The 23,264-nt window shown below is 35.0% G+C and overlaps 3 protein-coding genes across 3 annotated transcripts; 2 read left to right on the top strand and 1 right to left on the bottom strand.

Annotated features, from left to right (window-relative positions):
* Nucleotides 1-4,206: 4,206 nt before the first annotated feature.
* LOC103978105 (putative wall-associated receptor kinase-like 16) lies at nt 4,207-7,081 on the top strand. Its single transcript, XM_009393811.3, has 3 exons — nt 4,207-5,209; nt 5,300-5,467; nt 5,720-7,081. The coding sequence occupies exons 1-3, from the start codon at nt 4,294-4,296 to the stop codon at nt 6,886-6,888; spliced, it is 2,253 nt and encodes a 750-aa protein (XP_009392086.2). The 5' UTR covers nt 4,207-4,293; the 3' UTR covers nt 6,889-7,081.
* A 2,879-nt stretch (nt 7,082-9,960) lies between these two features.
* LOC135609409 (transcription factor MYB30-like) lies at nt 9,961-12,019 on the bottom strand. Its single transcript, XM_065102685.1, has 3 exons — nt 11,827-12,019; nt 11,562-11,691; nt 9,961-10,927 (listed from the first exon to the last, which is right to left on the bottom strand). Exons 1-3 carry the CDS (start codon nt 12,008-12,010, stop codon nt 10,435-10,437), a joined length of 807 nt encoding a protein of 268 aa, XP_064958757.1. The 5' UTR covers nt 12,011-12,019; the 3' UTR covers nt 9,961-10,434.
* A 6,654-nt stretch (nt 12,020-18,673) lies between these two features.
* On the top strand, nt 18,674-22,725 carry LOC103978127 (actin-depolymerizing factor). The gene is made up of 3 exons (XM_009393829.3): nt 18,674-18,827; nt 19,665-19,930; nt 22,251-22,725. The coding sequence occupies exons 1-3, from the start codon at nt 18,813-18,815 to the stop codon at nt 22,399-22,401; spliced, it is 432 nt and encodes a 143-aa protein (XP_009392104.1). The 5' UTR covers nt 18,674-18,812; the 3' UTR covers nt 22,402-22,725.
* The last annotated feature ends 539 nt before the right edge of the window (nt 22,726-23,264 follow it).

Here is a 23,264-nt window from a genome sequence, read left to right as displayed (position 1 = left end):
ATCATCTATAAAAGTGACAAAATAAAGTGCACCACTTATACCAAGAACATCAACAGATCCACCAGGAGTTTTTGTCCTCAAAGGACCACATACATCTGTATAAACACGGTCTAAGGCATGCATTTTTCTAGACAAAGCAGCACTAGCAAATGAAACTCTATGTTGTTTACCAGCCAAACAATCAATACAAGGGTTCAGATGTATACCTCTGAGATCTGGTAATACCTCTCTCTTGGAAAGAGCTTGCAGCCCCTTCTCGCTCATGTGTCCCAATCGCCTATGCCACAACTTCATACTGAAGTCTTTCTCTGTAGCATTTAACTGCTCACCATAAGCTTTAGCCTGCAACCTGTACAAAGTATGACATTTCTTTCCATTAGCTATAACAAGAGAACCCTTACTGAGCTTCCATTGCCCTCTGTGAAATCTGCTTTCATACTCTTCATCATCTAGTCTTCCAACTGAAATTAAATTTAGCCTCAAGTCAACCACATGCCTCACATCCTTAAGTACCAACTTACAGCCAAGGTTGGTCTTTAAATGGATATCACCCATGCCAATGATGTCTGCTGTGCCATAGTTGCCCATCTTGACAACACCAAAGTTTCCAGACCTGTATGTAGCAAAAAACTCCCTCCGTGGTATAGCATGATAAGAAGCACCTGTGTCAATCACCCACTCAAGATCCTGACACACACAAGAAAAAATATCATCAGAAGGAGACAAAATCAAATAATCACCACCCTGCACTGTAGCTGTAGTATTATCCTTTGACTCTGTAGACTCCACTTCTTTTCCTTTTTTCTTGTTCTTCTTAGGTTGCTTACATTGGTTCTTGTAATGTCCTTTCTCACCACAGTTATAGCAAACAATATCTTTTCTAGATCTTGACTTGCTCCTACCCATACGTGAACTGCTTCTAGACTTTGACCTTCCTCTGTTCTCTGAGATAAGTGCATGTGAATCATTCTGAGATGTTGCCGAACTCTTTCTTCTCAACTCCTCATTCAACAAACTGCTTGTTACTTGACTCATAGTGACAATACCATCTGGCGCAGAATTACTAAGGGAAACCACCAGTGTCTCCCAACTTTCTGGTAATGAACTGAGAAGTAACAATGCCTGCAACTCATCATCAAGAGACATTCTCATAGAGGATAACTGGTTAGTAATACTCTGCATTTCATTCAAATGCTCAGCAATAGAAGCACCCTCTCTATATTTTAGGTTCACAAGTTTTCTGATCAAAAAAGCTTTGTTGCCAGCTGTTTTTCTTTCATAGAGACTTTCCAATTTTTTCCAAAGAGAATATGCAGAAATTTCAGTAGAAACATGGTGAAATACACTATCATCAAGCCACTGTCTAATAAATCCAATTGTTTTTCGATCTAACCTCTTCCACTCATCATCTATCATAGTTGTAGGTTTTGCACTATCCCCTTGCAAAGGTCCATACAAATCTTTGCAATACAAGAGATCTTCCATTCTTGGTTTCCATATTATCCAATTATTTCCATTCAAACTAATCATGCGAGAAATATTACTGGCCTCCATGTTCAAATACAAAAATTAAATCACCAAAACCCCGCTCTGATACCAGTTGATGGGGATATAAACAGGAATAACCTTTGTATAGGAACAAATACTAGAAGACCAAAATACGCAGCGGAATAAAATGGAAACACAATCAAACAGAACACCAAGATATACGTGGAAAACCCCTTCAATGTGAAGGGTAAAAACCACGGGGCAAACTAGAGATAATCTCAATCTCTTGCCCAAAACCCAAGCAACAACCACAAGAGAATAACTGGGATACAAGGATCACGTTACTGCCCACAATATCTAAAACCTCCCAAGTAATCACAGCAAGAGCCTACTGTAGATTTGATCTAACCTGAGATGAGAACACTGCTAGATGATTGTGAACAGTCTCTCTGCGTTGTCCTTGTCTTCTTCCCTTTCTTTCTCTTCCTCTTCTGCCTTGTTCTCCTTCTTCTCTTTGGAATCTCGTCGCTACAAAGATCTGCCTCGTTGCTGCCTTTTTATAGCTTTAATCTGCCTCTAAAACGCAGCCACCACACCCCCCTAATCTTAATTAGGGTTAGGTTAAGAGGGGGTGTGAGCTGTGGGCTGATAAAGCCCACATGGGCTGAATATGGGCCATCAGCCCAACATTGACCTGTACAACTCTGATCTTCTTGGCACAATGTTCGCTTTTCTAGGCCCGATGCCCAAACTCATGGCACAAAGCCTTCTGTCGATACATCGATTGATCCTTCGGCTCGACGTCCAATCTTCCTGCTTTAATTATCTTTTCATGATCGAAGCTAATCTCGTGTCACTCAAAATGCATATTAGATCATTAACTTTACCAATTGGTTTCATCATCAAAATTCAAAATTCTAACTGTTCTAACTCATGAAAAATATTCTTAAGATAAAGATATGATACCTTCGTAAGTTTCTCATGTAAATAATAAAATTATTCAATCAGAAAAATGAATATGATCACACATTACTTGGCACTCGGGAAGAACACAATTTATTGATTGGTTATCTATTATAATTATAATATCTTAGTCCTTTTTAAAGGTTTAAGTATGAGAATAAAGAGAAAAATATAGAAATAAAAATAATTACAATTATATCAAATTAAATATATAATATTTTATTTTCTTTAGAAAAATATAATATTCTTAACTAAACTAAAAAAAATCTTTCAATATTTTATATTTGTAGAGATAATTACAATTATTGATTAGTAAAAAAATTTATATTTGTAGAGATAAAATTTTAAAATCTTTAATCAAGATTTATAATCTTCAATCAATAATGAATTTAATTTCTTCCATTTTTTTCTATATTTATTGCCTTGAATAGATGTTACCTCATGACAACTTATGTGATATGTAAAATATCTCTAAATTAATAACAAAAAGCTATTCAAATAATACAAAAACTAAATTATTTCTACATCATATGTTTGGATTGATTAGCACTTTATTCTTTCATCATGTGGATAGTATCAATATGGTTGGGCGGCCTTATTCGAATCGAATTAGAAGCATATTGATTCAAAATTGAAATAGAATCTGATGAATAGTTGGATGATTCCGAATCAAATCATAACTAAGGTAATACAATTTGACTGTGGTTCTTGAAAATTGGAATCGACCTAAAAAAACAAAAATATCAAAACACAAATAGATTCCATAGTGCAGTGATTAGCATTTCAAAATTCAAATTTAATGACTCGGGTTTAAATCTTGCTAGAATAATTTTCTTTTATCAATCGAAATTGGTGATTTGAATCGAAACTTACGGGTTATCGGGTTCAAACCAAAATCTATGGCTTCGTAATTGAAACAGTCTATAATCGATCAAATTTAGATGTCGAATTTGGTAGAATCACTATATATGTTACCTCTACTATTTTGCTTGGGAAATTAAATACAACACCAAAACATCAAATACAACAAAACAATAGGTTGGCTCAATTATTCTAATCTAATTAAAATTAAATCGATTCGACGGTTCCAAATCAAATTGGAATCGACCAAAAAAATAATAATCAAAACACAAATAGGTTTCATAGTGCAGTGGTTAGCATTTTAAATTTTAAATTTAATAACGGGTTTAAATCATGCTAGAATAATTTTTTTTCTTTTTATATCAATTAGAATAAGTGATTTGAATTGAAATCGATTGTTATGGGATTTGAAAACCGGAATCAATGGTTTCGTAATCGAAATTGTCTATAGAATCGATCTAATTCTGATATCAAATTTGGTAGAATCAGAGCCGTGATAAGGTTAATTGTTTTCACGAGATCAATGGAAAGGGCTAATAGTTTGCAGGAGATCAATGGAATCGGTTGTAGGACAGAGGACTCACACGTTGGCTCCAAATAAATGAAGTCAGTCTTAGGATTGTGTGATCGGAATCCTCAGAAGAAAAATGGGAATTAGTGCTCCCACTTTTCATGGTGGAGCGGAGACAGTGACGTGCATGAAATGGAGGTCGTCTTTAACCTCGTGCCTGCTTTTGGATGATGGACATAAACTTTTGGCTTGCCTTTTATTCCTGAATCAAGATTTATTCCAACTCCCATAATTGAATACAATATAGGGGTTTATCATGATGCGTGATGACTTGTTCCCAAGTCGTCATTATGGGTCTTCGGTAAGGTCTACACCAATCACAGCTTCAGCTTCCAACGAGTTATGATGCTGTCTTGCCCATTAATGTGCTTATAAATCTAATGGAAGCCTGAACGAAAACGCCACGAGCAATGGTGTTCATGCTGCCAGTGCTCTCGTTTCAGCTGTCGTTGCTGATGCTGCTGCAAGCAACGACTGCAGCAGCAGCATCGGCACCACCGTCGCCGAACGTGTTGTCACCAGGTTGCAATGATACATGCGGCGGTGTTAGCATCCCGTACCCCTTCGGCATCGGCGATGGGTGTTTCAGGGAAGGCTTCGAGGTCACTTGCGAAGTCGGTAACGGCTCTGCGACTCCCAGAGCTTTCTTGGGCGGCCGCGAGGGGAACATTACAGTTGAGGAGATATTCTTGCCCCAGGGCCAAGCAAGCATCCTAAATGGCATCGCCTGGGATTGTTTCAACAGTACCGGCGACCGGGTGGTTCGTCATAGACCTTCTCTAGACCTTGGCGACAAACCATTTTGGGCATCCAGCACCAAGAACAGGTTCACAACCGTGGGCTGCAACGTCGTTGGTTACCTCTTAGGCGGGGACAACACTACATACGGAACTGGGTGCGCCTCCTTCTGCTTCGAAGGCGCAAACATCACAAGCGGATCGTGCTCTGGCACCGGCTGCTGCCAGACCACCATCTCGGACAAGCTGGACAATTTTACGACCAGGTTGGCCTATTTCGTCAATGTTTCTTCCTACAAGGACTACAGCCCCTGCACCTATGCCTTCATTGCCGACAAGGACTGGTTCTACTTCCACAAGTCTGACCTCCGCAACCACAACTTCGGAGCCAAGTACAAGGACGGCGTCCCACTCGTGCTGGACTGGGTAGCCGGCAACCAGACCTGCGAGGAGGCCAGGAGAAACCCTTCTTCATATGCATGCCGCAGCACCAACAGTGAATGTTTCAAGTCCCCAAGTTTACAAGGCTACATCTGCAATTGCTCCACAGGTTTCCAAGGCAATCCTTACCTCCAGGATGGCTGCAAAGGTCAGCATGCATCTCTCCCCCAACTCTCCTGTTTTCGATTGTTGTATGTGGTCTTACAATTTTCCCTTGTGATTCTTTGACAATCCTTAGATATCGACGAGTGCAGCTCGCCAAATCTGTATACATGTCATGGAACGTGCAGCAACACAGCAGGCAACTACAGCTGCTCATGCCCAAAAGGTCACAGCAGCAAGGACCCTAAATCCGAACCATGCGTTCGAGATCAAGGAATTCAAACATCAACGAAGATTGTTATAGGTACAAGTCCTCATCCTTCCATATTACCTTAAACTTCTATTAAAACTTCAATCAGAAGAAAAAATAATATATTCGGATTCGAGTATTTATTTCTAATAAGTCGTTCTCCTTAAATAAAGCTTGAAATTTCTTTATCCTGTTAATTTTCATTTATAGGCTTTTTCGGTAACAATCTTCTATTTTGGAAACTTGTAATTCTATCTCAGGAAGAGTTTGCAAGATAATTGACATGAAACTCATGCCATTGTGCAGGCAGTTGTGTTGGGTTTGTCTCGTTCATTACTTGTATCTTCTACGTAATCTTAGTGTTTCAAAGAAGGAAGCTTCTCAGAGAAAAAGATAAATTCTTCCAACAAAATGGAGGTTTGAGGTTATATGAAGAAATCAGATCAAAGCAAATTGATACCATCAAAATATACACCAAAGAGGATCTAAAGAAGGCAACAGATAATTTCGATAAAAGTCGAGAACTTGGGCGAGGAGGCCATGGCACCGTTTACAAAGGAAACCTAGACGATGGTAGGGTAGTGGCCATCAAGAGGTCTAAGGTAGTCACCGAGGACCAAAGTGAAGAATTCATACGGGAGATGATTATTCTTTCTCAAATCAATCACAAGAATATTGTAAAGCTCTTGGGTTGTTGCTTGGAAGTGGAAATTCCCATGTTGGTTTATGAGTTCATCCCCAATGGAACCCTCTTTGAGTTCATCCATAGCAACGAGGGGAAACTAATTCCCTTGACTACTCGTTTACGAATAGCTACAGAATCTGCAGAAGCTCTCGCTTACTTGCATTCATCGGCATCCCCTCCGATCCTTCATGGAGACGTGAAGTCACTCAACATACTTCTAGATCATAATTACGTGTCAAAGGTATCAGATTTCGGTGCATCGAGGATGATGTCTTTAGATGAAACCCAATTCATAACAATGGTTCAGGGAACTCTTGGTTATTTGGACCCAGAGTTCTTGCTAGTCCGTCAACTAACAGCAAAGAGTGACGTCTATAGCTTTGGAGTAGTTTTGGTGGAGCTCATCACAAGGAAAAAGGCAGTTTATTACGATGGAAGTAGTCAAGGAAAAGCTCTTGCCTCAAGCTTCATTGAAGCAATGAAATATAGTCGACTTGAAGAGATATTGGATGATCAAATCGTGGGAAAAGAAAACATGGATGTCATCCAAGAAATTGCCGAGCTTGCAAAGGAATGCTTGAACATGAAGGGGGATGAAAGGCCTACAATGAGAGAAGTGGCTGAGAAACTGCATATGTTAGGAGGGTTCCTACAGGTCTCTTCAACACACCATGCACCCAAGGAATGCGAAACATTGTTTGTTGAATCATCTATGAGCTCTACCTTGGATTCTGTCGGGTACCACAGTTTAGAGAACAAATTGGGATTTGATGTAAAAGCTGGAAGATGAAGCAGATAAAGAAACTATGTTCTCTCTCTACGTTAAAATCGAACTAGCAGAACAGACTGTTCTTGATTGCTTGTTTTGTAACTTATGTTACTTCTGTTACAGGCATGATAAAGAAATGTATAATGGATTGTAACTTTCGGTATTGTAATATGTATTTCTTTTTCTTTGTAAATAAAACTCGAGTTTGAAGGAAGTATTGGAATATTAACTTAAGCTTTATGATTAGATCAGATATTGATTTAAGAGTCCTATTTAAGGTAAGATTATTTGTAGTAGTTGAAATCAAAGTAGTGAAAATAGATGGCTAATGAAATACTAATTTATAAATAACAAGAAGAATGGAGGAGGAGATAAGTGGATGTAATAGAGACTAAGAGATTTAGTTTGAAGTGGCTATCCTTGTCGTTGACTATTCAACGGTTGATCCCAAGTCAACGTCTCGTCCATTGGTATGCATAATTTAAAGACCTATTTATATGGGTGGCGAAGGTCCCTCAAAAAGTCATACATCACACTTCCGTTTTCAATCTTAATTGCCCGTTTGATTTGATTATATCAATTTTTTATTCTTTATTTTTATCTAAAAGAGGGTGATTGAGATTTTTTATTAAAAAAAGAGAAAAATGGGATGACGAATTTCATTTGGAAAAAAAATTAAAAAAAGTGACAATACCAGTAAAATATAAGAGTATGATCTATAATTTTACTAACTCCCTTAAAAATCTCACACGTTATATAAATAATATTTTCTCTTAAATTATTTGCATAGTAATTAATATAAGTGATATTATTATTATTTTTTAATCTGATCCACGTATGAGCATTATTGGTTAGTACATTATTAAATAGGTTTCAAACTCGAACCTATGTGTAAGCATTATATACATCATTTCATCTAATAATTTTTTTATTTTTATAAATTTATTTTAAGTAAAAAAAATTATATATTATGAATCCATCTATGCTAAAAAAAAGATATTCGCTTCCAACAGTGTTCTAGTGTGAGGAGAGCCCAGCAACCTATAAAGGTTAGCATATCTAAACAAATAGAGTTTCTATCAAAATGACTGAATCTAACTATATACAATAAGAGGAAAGCTAATGCCCCCTTGGATCTTTTGTACCCAATAAAGTGATTGAAATAAGCGATGATCTTAATAGGGAAAGAGGAGTAGATACGAGGATCTACTCCTCAAATATGTAAGTGATGGAATAAGTTATGATTGCGTTGAAAAATAATATTATCGTTTTAGACCTTAATAGGGAATAAGTTATGATACATACATAAAATATATATATATATATATATATATATATATATATATATATATATATTATGGACTAGAAGGATGAGAATAATAATAATCAAAAGATAAATTGTTATAACTCATAGAGAATACTCTCAAGATGAAGGTCTCATACCTTCATAAGTTTCTCAAGTGGACGATGAAATCATTTCGTTTTATTTGGTCTCGTACCACTAACACATGCGAACAACACAATTTATCGATCAATTTTTAGTTATCCATTATAATGTTTTAGTCCTTTTTATAGGCTAAGTATCAAAATAAAAAAATAAAAAAAATTACAATCATATAAAATTAAATATTTAATATTCTCTTTCCTTTTAAAAAAATATAATATTCTTGACTTAATTTTAAAAATGATTAAAAAAATATTATTGATTAATAAAAAATTATATTTGTAGAGATAAAATTTTTAAATTTTAAATCAATAACAAATTTAATTTCTTCTTTTTTCTATATTTATTTATTTACTGACTTGAATAGGCATGACAACTTATGTCATATGTAAAATATCTCTAAATTAATAAAAAAAAAAATATTCAAATAATATATAAACTAAATTATTTCTACATCATATGTTTTGGATTTGCACCTTATTCTTTCTGCATGTGGATAGCATCAATATGGGAAGGCCTTTCCAAGGAAGGCATCACCCGTGCGGCGGCGTGGATGCTCTTTCGGGCGGCCTTACCGGTGTGGGAAGCACCGACGTGTGTGTATGATCGACGAGTTACACTTTCCCTCGTCAATTTCCATGCCAAAATCTAAGTGTGACATAGCAGCAACTCCACCAAAACATCAAATACAAGAAAACATAGGTTGATTCGATTATTTGAATCGAATTAGAATTAAATCGATTTGGAATCGGAATAGAATCTGATCAATAGTTTGATGGTTCCGAATCAAATAGGAACCGAGACCACGCACTTTGATTGTGGTTCTTGTAAGTTGGAATCGACTAAGAACAGATGATCAAAACACAAATACGTTCCATGGTGTAATGATTAGCATTTCAAATCTAAAATCGTAATCGAAACTGTCAAATTTGGTAGAATTGTTTTCACGAGATCAATGGTCGTAGGACGGAGAAGTCAGTCTTGGAATTCTGTGATTGGAGTCCTGAGAAGAAAAATGGGAATCAGTGCTCCCACTTTTCATGGTGGAGCGGAGACAGTGACGTGCTTGAAATGGAAGGCGAGCTGTGCTCGTCTTTAACCTCGTGCCTGCTTTTAGATGATGGACGTAATATACAATCCAGAGATTATGATGGAAGAGAGACTCCGATGCACTCACTTCCTAAAACTACAATATCTTTAGATCCTCTAAATCTTTTGCTTTTCACAGAGGCACACTCAAAGCTGAACTTTGCATTTAGCTAAAAGAAAAGCTGCAACTTTGAATTGGTGATAAAGGCTTAGATGTTCTTTTGGTTGGATTAGGTTAGTCACAAGGAAGGAAAAGAGGTTCCAAAAGAGGGTGCGACGGCTAAACAAGTCGTGAAAACAGATGATGTTTGAAATGATCATCTTTGAGGACTTGTGAAAGCAGTATGATATATTTTATTGTGTGTTGATTAAAGTTTTGACAGAACATATTAGTTTAACATCAGGAAGATTGGTGGGGATGATAAAGTTGATGTCTTTTTGCTCAAGTCCTTTCCAATCCATGGAACATATGTTTCACCAATTTATACAAGTTGAATACATTTAAGAACAAACACATTTCTCTAATGAGTCTCCACATTTACCAAGATAACTCATAGACATCCTTAAATGACATCATAATTGCCAAGATAATTACTTGGAATCAAAGTAATTAACAAGCTGAAATTATATTTACATTTACCATCTCACTGTTCTTATTTTGCAGGAAAACTACTGGGGATGGTAGCTCAATAAATTTTCTGCTAATACAATCTTTCTACAAACATTAAATTTTATGGTTTCAGTGAAACACAAATGAGCAATCATTTCCACAATTTACACTGGCAATATCACAGGCACACCACAGGCAGAATTGTTAGATGGCAAAAGCAATGACCTCTGGATTAAATTGCACTTGTTCAAAGATCCCTTAAAAATGTTGATCTCTTTCATCTGTAGTCTGTCATGATTATACTATCTTGAGTCTCTCCCTGTGGTAAATGACAAAAGAAATTATCTACAAAATATCTCTGTTTTCAGGTCCTAACCTTACATCAGTAGAAAATGTAAATGAAAAGTGTGAAATTCCTGTGATTTCAGATCTCAGGCAATTCCTCGAGGTGTCCAGCTTCCATGAACACCTGCAACCAAAAGTCTATTCCATCATCATCTTTGTTACTGGATGAGCAGAATGACGCGAAGGAATCATCCAACCAGAAGTTCTGATCGATGTCTGAGAATTGATGAGCTGAAGAAACCACAACTTCCTCCTTAATCCCTGTACTGTTAGTTTCTCCCCTCTTATTATTAGACGAAATGGTGACAGAGGATGAGATCTCGCTGTAGGACTGTTCTAGGGACACAGGAAGAGGAGTTGGGCTCTCTAATTTTGGTCGCGTTGCAGCTTGAAATGCTTGAAAGTCGATGGCTTTAGCACCTGACCGTGTTGCTTCTACATCACTTCGGCTCCTTCGCTTGGATTCTTGGACTGTCTGATTCGGTTTGACTCGTTTCTTCAGGTGGGTGTGCCACACATTCTTGATCTCATTGTCTGTTCTTCCAGGCAGCCTCGCTGCGATTGCTGACCATCTGCAGACAAAACAACAACAATCTTGTAAATGGTGATCGATGGATGCTATAGATGTCATCACACATGTAATCTCTTAAACTTTTGTAGAAGCTGACAAACTCCAAGTGAATAAAAATGATTCATGTGGCATCGGACATTGTGCTGAATAGGTTTCATCAACCTGGAAGACTACAATAGCTGTTGATAAAGACTAAGAATTTTTTGGATGCTTTCACTGCTTTTATTTGCCCAATTTACGTTGCAAACCAAACTTGACAAGAACAAAGGTAGAATTTTTATATGGGCCGACAAACTCCAAGATGAAGAAAATGATTTTTGTGCTATCGAAAGATGTGTCGAACAAATTTCATCGACTTGGAAGACCACAATAGTCGGCAAAAGGCTAAACAAAATGGAATATTTTGGAATTGGACGCTTTTACTGTTTTATTGCCCATCTAATGTTGCAGACCAAACCTGACAAGCACAGAGCTCTTCTTCTGCTTTTTGCTTGCTTGATCCATTTTTATGGTAGCTTAATTTCTTTCAAGTAAAATCTGAGACTGGTAAACACAAAACGCTGAACAATAAATCCTTCTCTTTTCTATGTTTCTTCACAGAACCAAACCCGGTGCAGAAAATTACTGAAGCTTACCTATTGCCAAGCATTTCATGCAATTTGATGATGGCCTCCTCTTCTTCCTTGGTAAAGTTCCCTCTCTTGATATCAGGACGGAGATAGTTCGTCCACCGAAGCCTGCAACTCTTCCCACACCTCAGCAGCCCTGAAGTTCAAAGGAGTCCGACCATGTTACGGGACTCGAGCAGTATCAGCTCTATATTTCGTTGAAGGAAAACATCGAACAATAAGACTGCTTCCCTCAGGTGAAGAACACACAAAGTGAAGTTGATAGGATTACCTGCTCGTTTGGGGAGAGCGCGCCAGTTCTCATGACCATGCTGCTGTATGTAGGCAACCAGAACCTGGTCTTCTTCTGCTGTCCATGGCCCCTTCTTCAGACCCATCTTCTCACAGCAAGGAGCTCTCACCATCTCGGAGAAGTTACCACTCTTGCCTCTCTTCTCCTCTCTCTTGCTTTCCATCACAACCAATGGATAGAGAGTGGTATTTATACCCTCCAACCTAACGTGCCATGGTGCCAAGTTATTATTTAAGGTCGACAGCAACAACTCCAGAGAAGACTCAAATGGCATTATGAGCTGTCTTTTTATTTCTTTTTTTTTTGGAGGTAGAAATTTCTCTGTCTTTGCTTTGGCATTCTAAGTAGGTTTCTTGGAGTCTTTTAGATTCTGTTCTTCACCAAAGACTAGAGTTTAGTCCTGTTTTGAGTAATGATGGCATATGCTACTACAGTATGAGCTTTTTTTTCTCAATTTATTTTACGTATGAAATTTATATTCTTGAGAAGTGAATCAAATACATTATCATCGAGCTAATGTTTTCAGTATAAAAATGATCGAATGAGGTCTTCCGTGATTGTATGATAATAAGTAAAGAATATTCGTCTCGACTAAGTAAGTATCGTAAGTAAATTAATCATGAATTTTTAATGATTTAATAACAATAGTTAATTATCGATAAATATTTACTATGAATCGGAATTAATAGAATTTGATCAATAACTAAATCAAGAATTTTTTTTTCTTCATCATAAATCAAATATATATATATATATATATCATCATTTTATATGTATTTTTATTATTAATAAAAGATCTTTTTTATAAAAAAGTGATTTGATTGATGGAATTTGGTAGGATGCTAACATTGATGAAATCGATATTCAAATATCAACAACATCGTTTGAATGAATTCTCGATCATCTAAAAGAGATTCCTATTGTTCCAAACGAGTCAAAACAGTGTCCGGACGTGGGAACATGAATGACTTGTTTGGGTTCCCATGACAAAGAGGCAAAATGGAGCAAAGGATAGACATCGAGGTCAACAATGGTTGTTCACATTCACTCGTTCGTTTGTGAAGCTTAGTGAGTCAAAGAAATGGAGCTGACACGGCGCCATGTTTGCCACAGGCGAGGCTTTAATTCACCGGCCGAAGTCTCCACTGGGAGGAAGAGGAGAAAAGAAGGACCGGTCAACCTTCGAGTCTAACAATGGACGACTTCGTTTCGATGGAATGCGGCGTTCACAAATGTTGACTTCGTGGAATCATTTAAAGCATTTTTTTTATTGATTTCTAAGAGCAATTTGTTTGTCTTTTTTAAGCAAAAAGAGTTTAATTCTGATTTCCATCCCAAATTGATACGATATTTCTTTTTCTTATTAGTTCATTATAAGATATACTAAAATTATTATTTTTATTATATATATAATATAAAAGATAAATGAACATAGACAATATTCGAGCTAAGGATCTTATAATAAACTATGAAAATAGTACCATCCAAATTAGCTAATATCTCTCATCTATTAATGACAAAAAATCCAACTAATGAATTTATCATCTCAATGAAATGAAAATAAAAAATATTTTTATTACAATGATCATTTTATAATTGTAAACATTTAGAGGAAGATCGATTATAAAAGATAAGCACAAGTATAATTAACAAGATTAGATATTTTCTTTTCAGCTTTTAAACTCATAACATATTTAATTTAAGTATCGAAAAGACTACATTGAGAACCCATATTGATCTTTATGCAAAGAAAATATCTATGGCTCGAAAATAATCCACTCACATCGATTTATAACTTTATCAATATTTTCATCTATAATAATAATAATAATAATAAGATGTAATTTTTCAAATGTTTTGAGGTATATATATAATACAAGACCTCTATGTAATATAATATCTCTATTTAAATAAAGAATATTCATCTTTTTAGTTTGGTAGATCTTCTTATACCCTTTTCTTACATCACACTTTCCATTCACAACATCTATCTGCAAACATATTCATATTATAGTATATGATCATTTTTTCTCTTTTTATCTTTTATCAAAATTATATCTAATGATTCATAAATAAAAATATCGATATATATATATATATAGTTTATTATTAATGATTACACAGTCTATGCTCCTCCCATCAATAATATATCTTATCCTTCAATCCTAAATGAACCTTCGACTGTTCTTTCTAGTATTACTAAATTGAGATATTTAGCTTCTAAATTTTATATTCCTAAATAAAATTTAAATTTTATTTGAACTCTTATCAATAGTAACATTATTCTGGTCATAAGATCAACGACTCGCCTTCATCTCTTTCCCTTTATAAAATATATATATATATATATATATATATATATATATATATTACTAATAAATAACACACAATATAAGATCTATTATGTTTAACTCAACAGTTCATCTTTAATATAGCTTTAAAATTCATTAGTCACACTTCCATAGTTTTCCTTAATCGATCAAATTAAGTTTAAATCTTTCTTCATCTAATGCGTTCATAAACAAAAACAAAAGGCATATTTGAGATATCTATCTTACCCAAGTGATAATTGGATAATTGTCATACAACCTCTAATTAATGAATATCTATTCACAAGCCACTTATTTCCACCACTACTACATGCGTTTGCCTTTTGATCAGCTCAAACTTTTGGACTAATCAAACTCCTTTTCTTCCTTCCTTCCATCTTCTAAATATAAAACCTATTGCCTTTGAAACATAGACTCCCGATTTCGAAGGCTATCCTTCCACCATTGTATTAAATGCAAATAAATGAGATTGTCCGACTACCACCTGCCTCTCTCTTTACGGTGGTACAAAGACAAAGGAGTGACGTTGGAGTGATGAAGGTGATGCATTTGTGGGTTTAAATTTAGTAGTATGTGGTAAAACTTGGAGGGCTATCACTTAAACTTGATACCAAAGTAGTAGACAAACAAAACAGCACACCAAAGTAAAGGTTAACTTTGGATGATCAATATTATGATATGACGAGTTGCTAGTCTTACTTGCATAACACATGCATAGAATTCCTCTATCAAAAGTTCGCCGTCTCTCCTCCACTATTGCTTTTCATATGGAGGAGTGGATTGGTAAACTTTGTATTCATTTAGGTAACTAGCTTGGTTGCTGAATATTTTAAATTTAATTGTTAAATATGTTCATTGTTGATCTCGTGTCAAATCTTTCATCACTTTTAAATTATTTATTATTAAATAAGTTTTTGATTGTCTGAATTGAAAGTGAATTATGAGCCAATCATGTCTGTTTTAGTCATATCTTAATATGTGATTAGCTCACCCGGTCTTCAAAATATCGAATCCTGTAAAATTATATCAGAGGTATTTTCGACTTATATTCTATGATAATTAAATCTAGTTCAAATGATTCAAGTTTTTTTTGTCATATTAAAGTGTACGGGGAATTATAGTAGACTCTTATGACTATTATTGTCGTGATTGATATTGATTATGGAGAGTAGTAATATATTTCTCTCAAGTATGATCATAATTCTATCATGCTTAATCCGAGATACGATAACAGTTCCACCGATCCAACTTGATTATTTATATCTCAAGTATGATTATTTATATATGATCATAATTCTTTATTCCTATATTATTTATATATATATTTTCTTAAACGACTCGGATAACTTGATTTATAAAGATTTTGACTCTTAACCGTAAGATTCTATATTCACAATCAATGCATATATTTTAATGTCATAATATTTTAAAAAATACTATTGTAAAAAATAGAATGGAGGAAAAATTGAAAAAATAAAAATTATAAAGATGATGCGTTTTTTCCCATAAATATATCCTCGTTTGCAAAAGATGATGCGTATGGTCCGATCGCACTTGACGTAGAATAATATTTAGCATTTAAAAGTAACACCCCCTAATAGTTCCATGTTAGGAATCCTAACTACAAGTCCACTAAAAGTCACTAAGCTAAGCTAAGGTAATTAATATATTAAAGCGATCAAACCACAAGCATATGCATAGTTTTGTATCTTTCTTTGAACTCAAAAGATAAGACGTGATTTTAGTTAGGTTAGAAGCTAATCCAAATCAAATATTAAGACTAAACCTTTTTGCCTCTCATGCAACCTTGGATCAATACCTCTTATGGTCAAAGTCTTCGAATAGACTTTGTGCAAGTCATTGCTAATTGTTGGCCTCGTGTGAAGTGCTCGGACTCAACATGCATGACTCGAATGGATGATAGAGAAACGAGGGAATGAGACATGCATATGCGATGAAAGATTTGGTTGACGTAAAGAGTCACCGGATCATGGTGACATAGGTCGTAAGACTCGAGTCTAGTTGGATAATGACTCGTACATAAATTAGATATTTGGTCTCCATACCCAACTAATTAGATCGAATCGAGATGTAGTGTAAGCTAATAATGCAACAATACATCCTTTGAGCTTCGTCTTTTCAATCACTAAAAAATGTTTCTTCTTCGATCCAAACTTCATATACTTCTTGAAACTCTAAAATCTAACCTAATAACGCAATAATACATTCTTCGAGCTTCATTATTTGATTCACTTAAAAATATTTCTTTTTCGAAACTAATATCGAGAGAACCTTCCTAACCGATTTAGATTTCATATACTCCAAAGACCAATGTTGAACGTATATTTAATAGAGTCCTTCAATACTTAACATACATCTTTAAATATCTAAGATAAGAAAAAGAAGCAAAAAGAAATAGATAGCTCGAATTCTAGATGATTGGATGAATATTTTATGTCACAATCCATAGTAACATGACAAGATTTTTTGTTCTTAGCCTATTGACTACCATGTCGAACAAGAAAGCTGATGATCGGTAAACAAAGAAAAGGAACAAATCAAAAGAATGTGAAATCATAAAGAAATCATCCTTCATTTTCGTCGCCATCTTCATGGAAAACTATGCATCAACTTTTGGGAAAGAAAAGATTGGAACTTTGTGATGTTAGATAGAAAGCCACAGTGAGGACTTTCAAGACCAATTTGGCACCACAAGCTATTGGTCATTATCTATATTCATGCAAGGAGTATGAGGAGGAACATCTAGAATAGGAAGTTGGACCACTGACCAGCTTTCTATCCCGTGGTTTCCATGGATTCCTTTAACTATGATTAATAATTCACATTTCCTAAAGTTAGATGCCTCTTTCATTGTTTTCAATTAATAGTAGCTGCTTTTTGACTTTCATTTTTGCAAGTCATGGGACCTATGTCATATGGTGTACTCATCCACTAAAGCTTTGTCCCAAAGGAAGGAGAGCTATTCATGTTCTTAAGATAAAAGGCTAAACAAAGAAATCTTGCATTCTTCATTCATTGTTTGTTTGTTTCTTTGGTTTTTTATGATCATACAAACAATAAAGTCCTAAAGTCTTTGGAAAATAAAATTGTCAAGTCTTGATATTCATGTTCATTCGATATAATATAGTTTTACGTTTAGCTATCCTAACATAATCGTATATCTTTTTCATCGATAATTGGGATTAGCATTAGCGATATATTTTTTTTTCTAATCATAAGTACTGAAATATTAAATTATAATTTATGTGATGATTATATATATATATATATATATATATATATATATATATATATATATATATATTGTCATTAACATCCATGTCAGAAACTCGAGTTAATCATATCTAATCATGGTTAACATTAATTTGTTTTTTGTTAAAATTTGTAACTTACTTTTAATACTTCTAACATGCTTATCATAATAATAATTTTTTAAAGGAAATATTGATGAAAATTAGAGTTTTAGCTAGCAATTATCTTAGATAAAATTTTAATGACATAAATGTAAGCTCTTATATTTAGAGGGATATATGTGCTAAACTTAATTTAGAGTTCTTAATACAAAAATCCAATTATAATCTCGACAATCCCTATCACGAGGCCAAGAACAAATTATGGGCTTTCCCATCACAGGCTTCGACCCATGAAAACCGAACCAAAGCTTTGTTTCCGTGATCTTTAGCCACTTCAACATTTGTAAGCAATTATTCTTTGTGTTTTTGTTGTTGCTTTCGCATAAAGACATAAATCTTAAATATTCTTATGAATATATATATATATATATAAAAGATAATTTTAATATCTCTTTCATTTCTAATGATTTTATCGGTAAAAAATAATTTAAATATTTCACGTGTTGAAAAAAAAAAGATATTAAAATTATCTTTTTGTTCATCACGTTCGTATTGATATGATACGTGGTATCACATATTAAGTTTTTTACGAACTAAATTAATTGATACATTCTTTTATATATATATATATATATATATATATATATATATATATATATGTTTTGAGAAGCGAAAAATTGATCGAATGATGCCGATATCTATCACATCAATCCCACAACGGAACTCATGAAACTAAACATGAGGCAACGAGCCATGCTTCGTTGCCACCGCTCCCTCAATTATTGATGGGTGCCAAAGCAGCGTCGATTCCACGCAGTGTTTTGTATATTATTATTATTTTAATACAAAAAAGTTCAAAAAAATATGAACGCTCACGTGTAGGCGGACCCCACCAGAGTCAGGACACGTGTTGTCATCTGGACGAACGTCGCGGAACCATCCTTGGACCGGCAACCGTTCGACCTGGTTGACGCACCAAATCAAACCGGGTGCGCCACTCGGTACATCCGAACGACCTATGGAAACCTTGACAAGTATCTAATATTTCACCGTGGCACAAAATGGTTCGCCAGTTATGCGTTTCGTGCTTGACTCCATCTACCCTGTGCGTGACGCGGCGATCCGCAGGTGAGAAAGAATTCTCACTTTCCTTTTTTCCTCGACCACTTACAATATAATCGCCTCTCCTCCCTCATTTCCTTCCACATTTCCTCCTGTTTCCCTTCTCACTCCCCTCTGTCTCTCTCGGGATCGAGGCGCCATGTCTTTCCGAACGGTAAGAATTCCGATCTCTTCGTCGGTTGTTGTTTGTCTTCTTGAGTTCGAATTGTTGAGATTGTGTGTGGATTTGAGGCTTGGAATCAATCCGATAACCCTCTGCGATGAGATGCAAGGGTTAACTCTCTTTTACGGCTTGATGATGCGTCTGCAGAGTATATTTAGCTGTTTGAATTGGGATTTTTTTTGTGTTTTCTTTTAGTACTCTCAGTTGCCACAGATCCTGATATGGGTATTGTTGTACTTCCATTATGAGTTCTTCCCACCTTGCTTGATGGCGTGGACTGTTAATCTAAAGCTGGAGATTGACTGATGCGCCCTCATTGTTGTCTAAAGCAGGAAGCTTTTCTTCGGAAAATGCAAAGTTGTCGTGTCTGATGCAGTGTTGTGTATCTTTGTAGATTTATAGGTTATGCCGATTCATCTTGGTAGGAATTTCCTCAACGCCAACTCAGTAGTCACTATTGCCTTTATTTAGCTTCTTAACCGAAATACTGTGGTTAGATTGGTTCAAGTAAAGTATATATGAGGATTATTTGTTGTTTGTTCAGCAAGTTAAGGGTATCCTTTTAAACTTGCTTCTCTCTTTTCATCATTTGTAATAATCTTTGGTAAATTTGTTGATGATTGTCAATTTTCATCGTAGCATTATAGAATGTCATCAGTTTGGGTAGTCGGCATTTATGTTCTGGCATTTGTGAAGGTGCCATAAGCCTTACCAGGGCACTTTCTTGTTAATTTTTTTACATGAGGTGTTGATGGCATCATTTACATGGCTATATTTTTTCTGCCTCCAAATTTTCTTTGGTTCTTTACATTTATATCTGATCTGCAGTCAAATGCATCATCGGGCATGGGAGTTGATGAACACAGCAAAAGCACTTTTCTGGAACTTCAGAGAAAGAAAGTGCATCGATATGTCATATTCAAAATAGATGAAAAGAAAAAGGAGGTAGTTGTTGAGAAGACAGGAGCCCCAGGAGAGAGCTATGACGATTTCACTGCTGCCCTTCCTGAGAATGATTGCCGTTATGCTATTTATGATTTTGATTATGTGACTGAAGACAACTGCCAAAAGAGCAAGATATTTTTCATTGCATGGTTAGCCTCTTTTAACCTATACATATCACAGTTCAGTAATATACATTACTTTCCATCTATCTGTACCTTCTTTGGTGACATACTGAATTATCTAATTGATCGGGTTCTTATCTTATTGTAATCTCTTCAGTGATGGAGGATTCTTTTTTCTGCCTGTATCCATGATTTTGGTTGTAAGAATAGAGATAGTCTTTTTGTTTTTTTTTTTTGTAGTGAAAATGCACATATATCTAGAGGCTTTCTTGATTGAATTTATTGTTCATGTTTCGGCTCAGATTGTGTGCCTAATAGGAGTATGATTCTGACACAACATGTTCGAAGCTAAGTAGCTCCAACATATTTTATTTGATAATTGAAACAGGTGTTTGTTTCTTTTAGAAGCATGTGTTAATTAAAATTTATAAGTTGCTTAACTTAAAAGTTACTTAGTAGACTGACCTAAGATTTTCCTTTTTTTTTAAATTTCATCTGCATTGTTATAGGGCATATGATATTTTAGCTTATATAAACTTCAGAGGCATCGTATGCTCCTCATAGGAATTTTCTTCCTGAACTATGTCCAATGTTTTAATTTGTGCTTCTTTTGACCATCACAATCTTCAACAACTCCTGAACAATTCAATACTTCCACAAACATCTGTAGTTTCCTTATCCATCAAAAAACAACCGGCAGGATACAGCTCCACAACATTTAGGTGTGAATTTCATACGCTTTAGCGAGAGCGGGCTTCTATAAGGGGTGTAAAAAAGATATGTGTGAATCCTAGCTGCTGCCATTATACTTCATAACTGTATTTCATACAAATGAGAAGCTGAGGAACAAAGTTCATAGTTATGGATTGTCGATCTGGAATGTGATGGAACTTAGACGAGTTGCCTTGGGTGAAGTAAGTTGATAATGAAGTAGGACATAATTAAAGTCAATCAGATAATATGCATGTAATAAGCATCTTGCATATTGACCCTGCCTATACACTGTATTGGCAGAATGGTGAAAAACCAACTGATGCAAAGCAAAAATTAACTAGATACTTCTGGTTTTCAGGATTTGATGCTTGGTTCAATATAGCATGTTTTAAACCCTTAATAGTTTTACTCTCTTTTCCTGTCTCGAATCTGCCTCATCATGATGCAATCAAGGAACTATTCAGAATAGTAAAGAAGCTGGCTTGTATGATTTAAAGGTTCTCTCAGCATTTGCAATCAAATCCATTAACCTTTTTGTTACCCTAAGGTTAAGTAGAACAAAGAAAATAAGAAAGGCTCTATCACTGATGTTTGTCTTGTTTAAGCATGGATTTTAATTTGTCAAGCATGGTGGGCCAAATTCGGGTACAACATTATGAATATAAACTATAAACATACTACTCAGTAACTTTGACTTTTATCACCAATTTTTCACATGATCAAAACAGTTTTGCACCTATAGTATCTTAAGTTTTATTGTTTATCATTCTCCACTCATTAATTGTGTTGTAGTTCCCTGGATTTTTTTCATCCAAAAAAATGAGGTGAACTTGATAAATGCACCGTGTTATGTGATTGGAAATGTGGCCAACAATTATTACTGATAACAAAGATTGATTATAACAAAAGAACCAAATAAATAAGAGAATATGGATTGCTGGATACAACAGCCATAGTGAGGCAAACAGAATGAACAATTATATTTGAAAGGAATCAGTGTATAGCCATTCTTTCTTATAGAAATTGTCACCTACCTTATAACAACAAGTATTTTAGCATCTAATTTATTTTATGAAAAAAATAAGAGCAGTTGTGATATTTTAGCTCAATGATTTGGCAAGACTTTTAAAAATAATTCTTTTAAGCTGGACTCAATGCCTCAAATTTTTCTACACGAGGATAAGTTATTAAAGAGCTCACTTTTGATCAAAACTTGACAGTCAAGGCTAAAATCATGTTCTAGGGCAAACATGAAAGATCACTCATAGTTTGTTAGGGTACCCAAATAAATTTATGTACAAATATACATTAACCTAATGTAGGAGTATAGAAACAAGTACATATATATATATATATATATATATATATATATATATATATACTATAAGTATAGGATTTACCTACAAATATAGACAAAAGTAGATGAACTTAGTTTACACAAACTAAAAAGGCAATTTTATATTGTGATATTGTATCAATCATGCTTAATGTAAGACATATATCAACGCTGTTATTTATATGTCATATTGATTTCACTATAAACAAGATAGGAAAACATTCTATATGTATGTGACAAATCACAATGTTGATTTATTTTGTTTAATGCACTCATTTATGCCTTCATGCTCATCAGGTCACCTTCCATCTCTCGCATACGTGCAAAGATGCTTTATGCCACATCAAAGGATAGGTTCAGGCGTGAGCTTGATGGCATTCATTATGAGATTCAGGCTACTGACCCTACTGAGATGGAGTTGGAAGTACTTAGAGACCGTGCAAGCTAATGCTCTGAACTTGTACAAACTTCTTCCACAACAAGACTGCTTATTTTGTGTGCCATGGCCTAGATGTATTGGTTTTGCAGCGATTGGTTGTGGGATGACTGTTCACTAGAATAAGTGTCTACACCTGAGAGGCTAATGTATAAGCTGCTTATTCTGGATGATAATGTTTGAAGACTGGGATCCTCTTCTGGATGATAATGTTAATGCATTGCATCTCAGTAATGCAATGGATGACTGTTCTGGATGATAATGTTCACTAGAACATTGCATCTCAGTAAGAGATGGTATTAGTATGTTAATGCATCGATGACTACTTGGTTCTCATCTCGATCAGATCATATTAGATGGAGAAACTTTGCAAGATTCTGTGATGAAATTGTCGAATGCTATCTTTGTGGCTGTTGAAAATTAGATCATAGCTTTTGCTTTAAAGATATGATTGTTTTAGCATGATTCTTCTCTGATTGCACATCGTGAGCCCATATCATTGTGGTGAGGCAATTCTACCAGCCATAGCCTCCATGAGCCAAACTGAGAGAACAGATTCCACCCCCTATCTGACTTTTGCTCTCTTTCTCTATTCTCTTGATCTGGTACACTTATCTCTTTCCAGTTACAAGTTTTTTTTTTTTCTTTATCAGTAGATGCTCCTCAAGATCTGCTGTTACGTCAGAATTGAAGCAGGGGAAATAAGAAACGAGTCCTTTCCAGTTCCAGCAGAAATCCAGAGAGGTTGTACAGAATTTTCTCTTCATATTATTCTCTTCTCTATCTGCAATGGTGCATTCATGCATGATACTACTGTGTTACTTATCCCAAGTATCATCAAACTTCAATTATTTTATGTTCTCAAATAACATTGG

The sequence above is a fragment of the Musa acuminata genome, chromosome BXJ1-1 (assembly GCF_036884655.1).
Source record: "Musa acuminata AAA Group cultivar baxijiao chromosome BXJ1-1, Cavendish_Baxijiao_AAA, whole genome shotgun sequence".
Classification (NCBI taxonomy): domain Eukaryota; kingdom Viridiplantae; phylum Streptophyta; class Magnoliopsida; order Zingiberales; family Musaceae; genus Musa; species Musa acuminata.
Note: the sequence above shows the minus strand (reverse complement) of the source record. Positions and strands in the feature narration are given on the sequence as shown.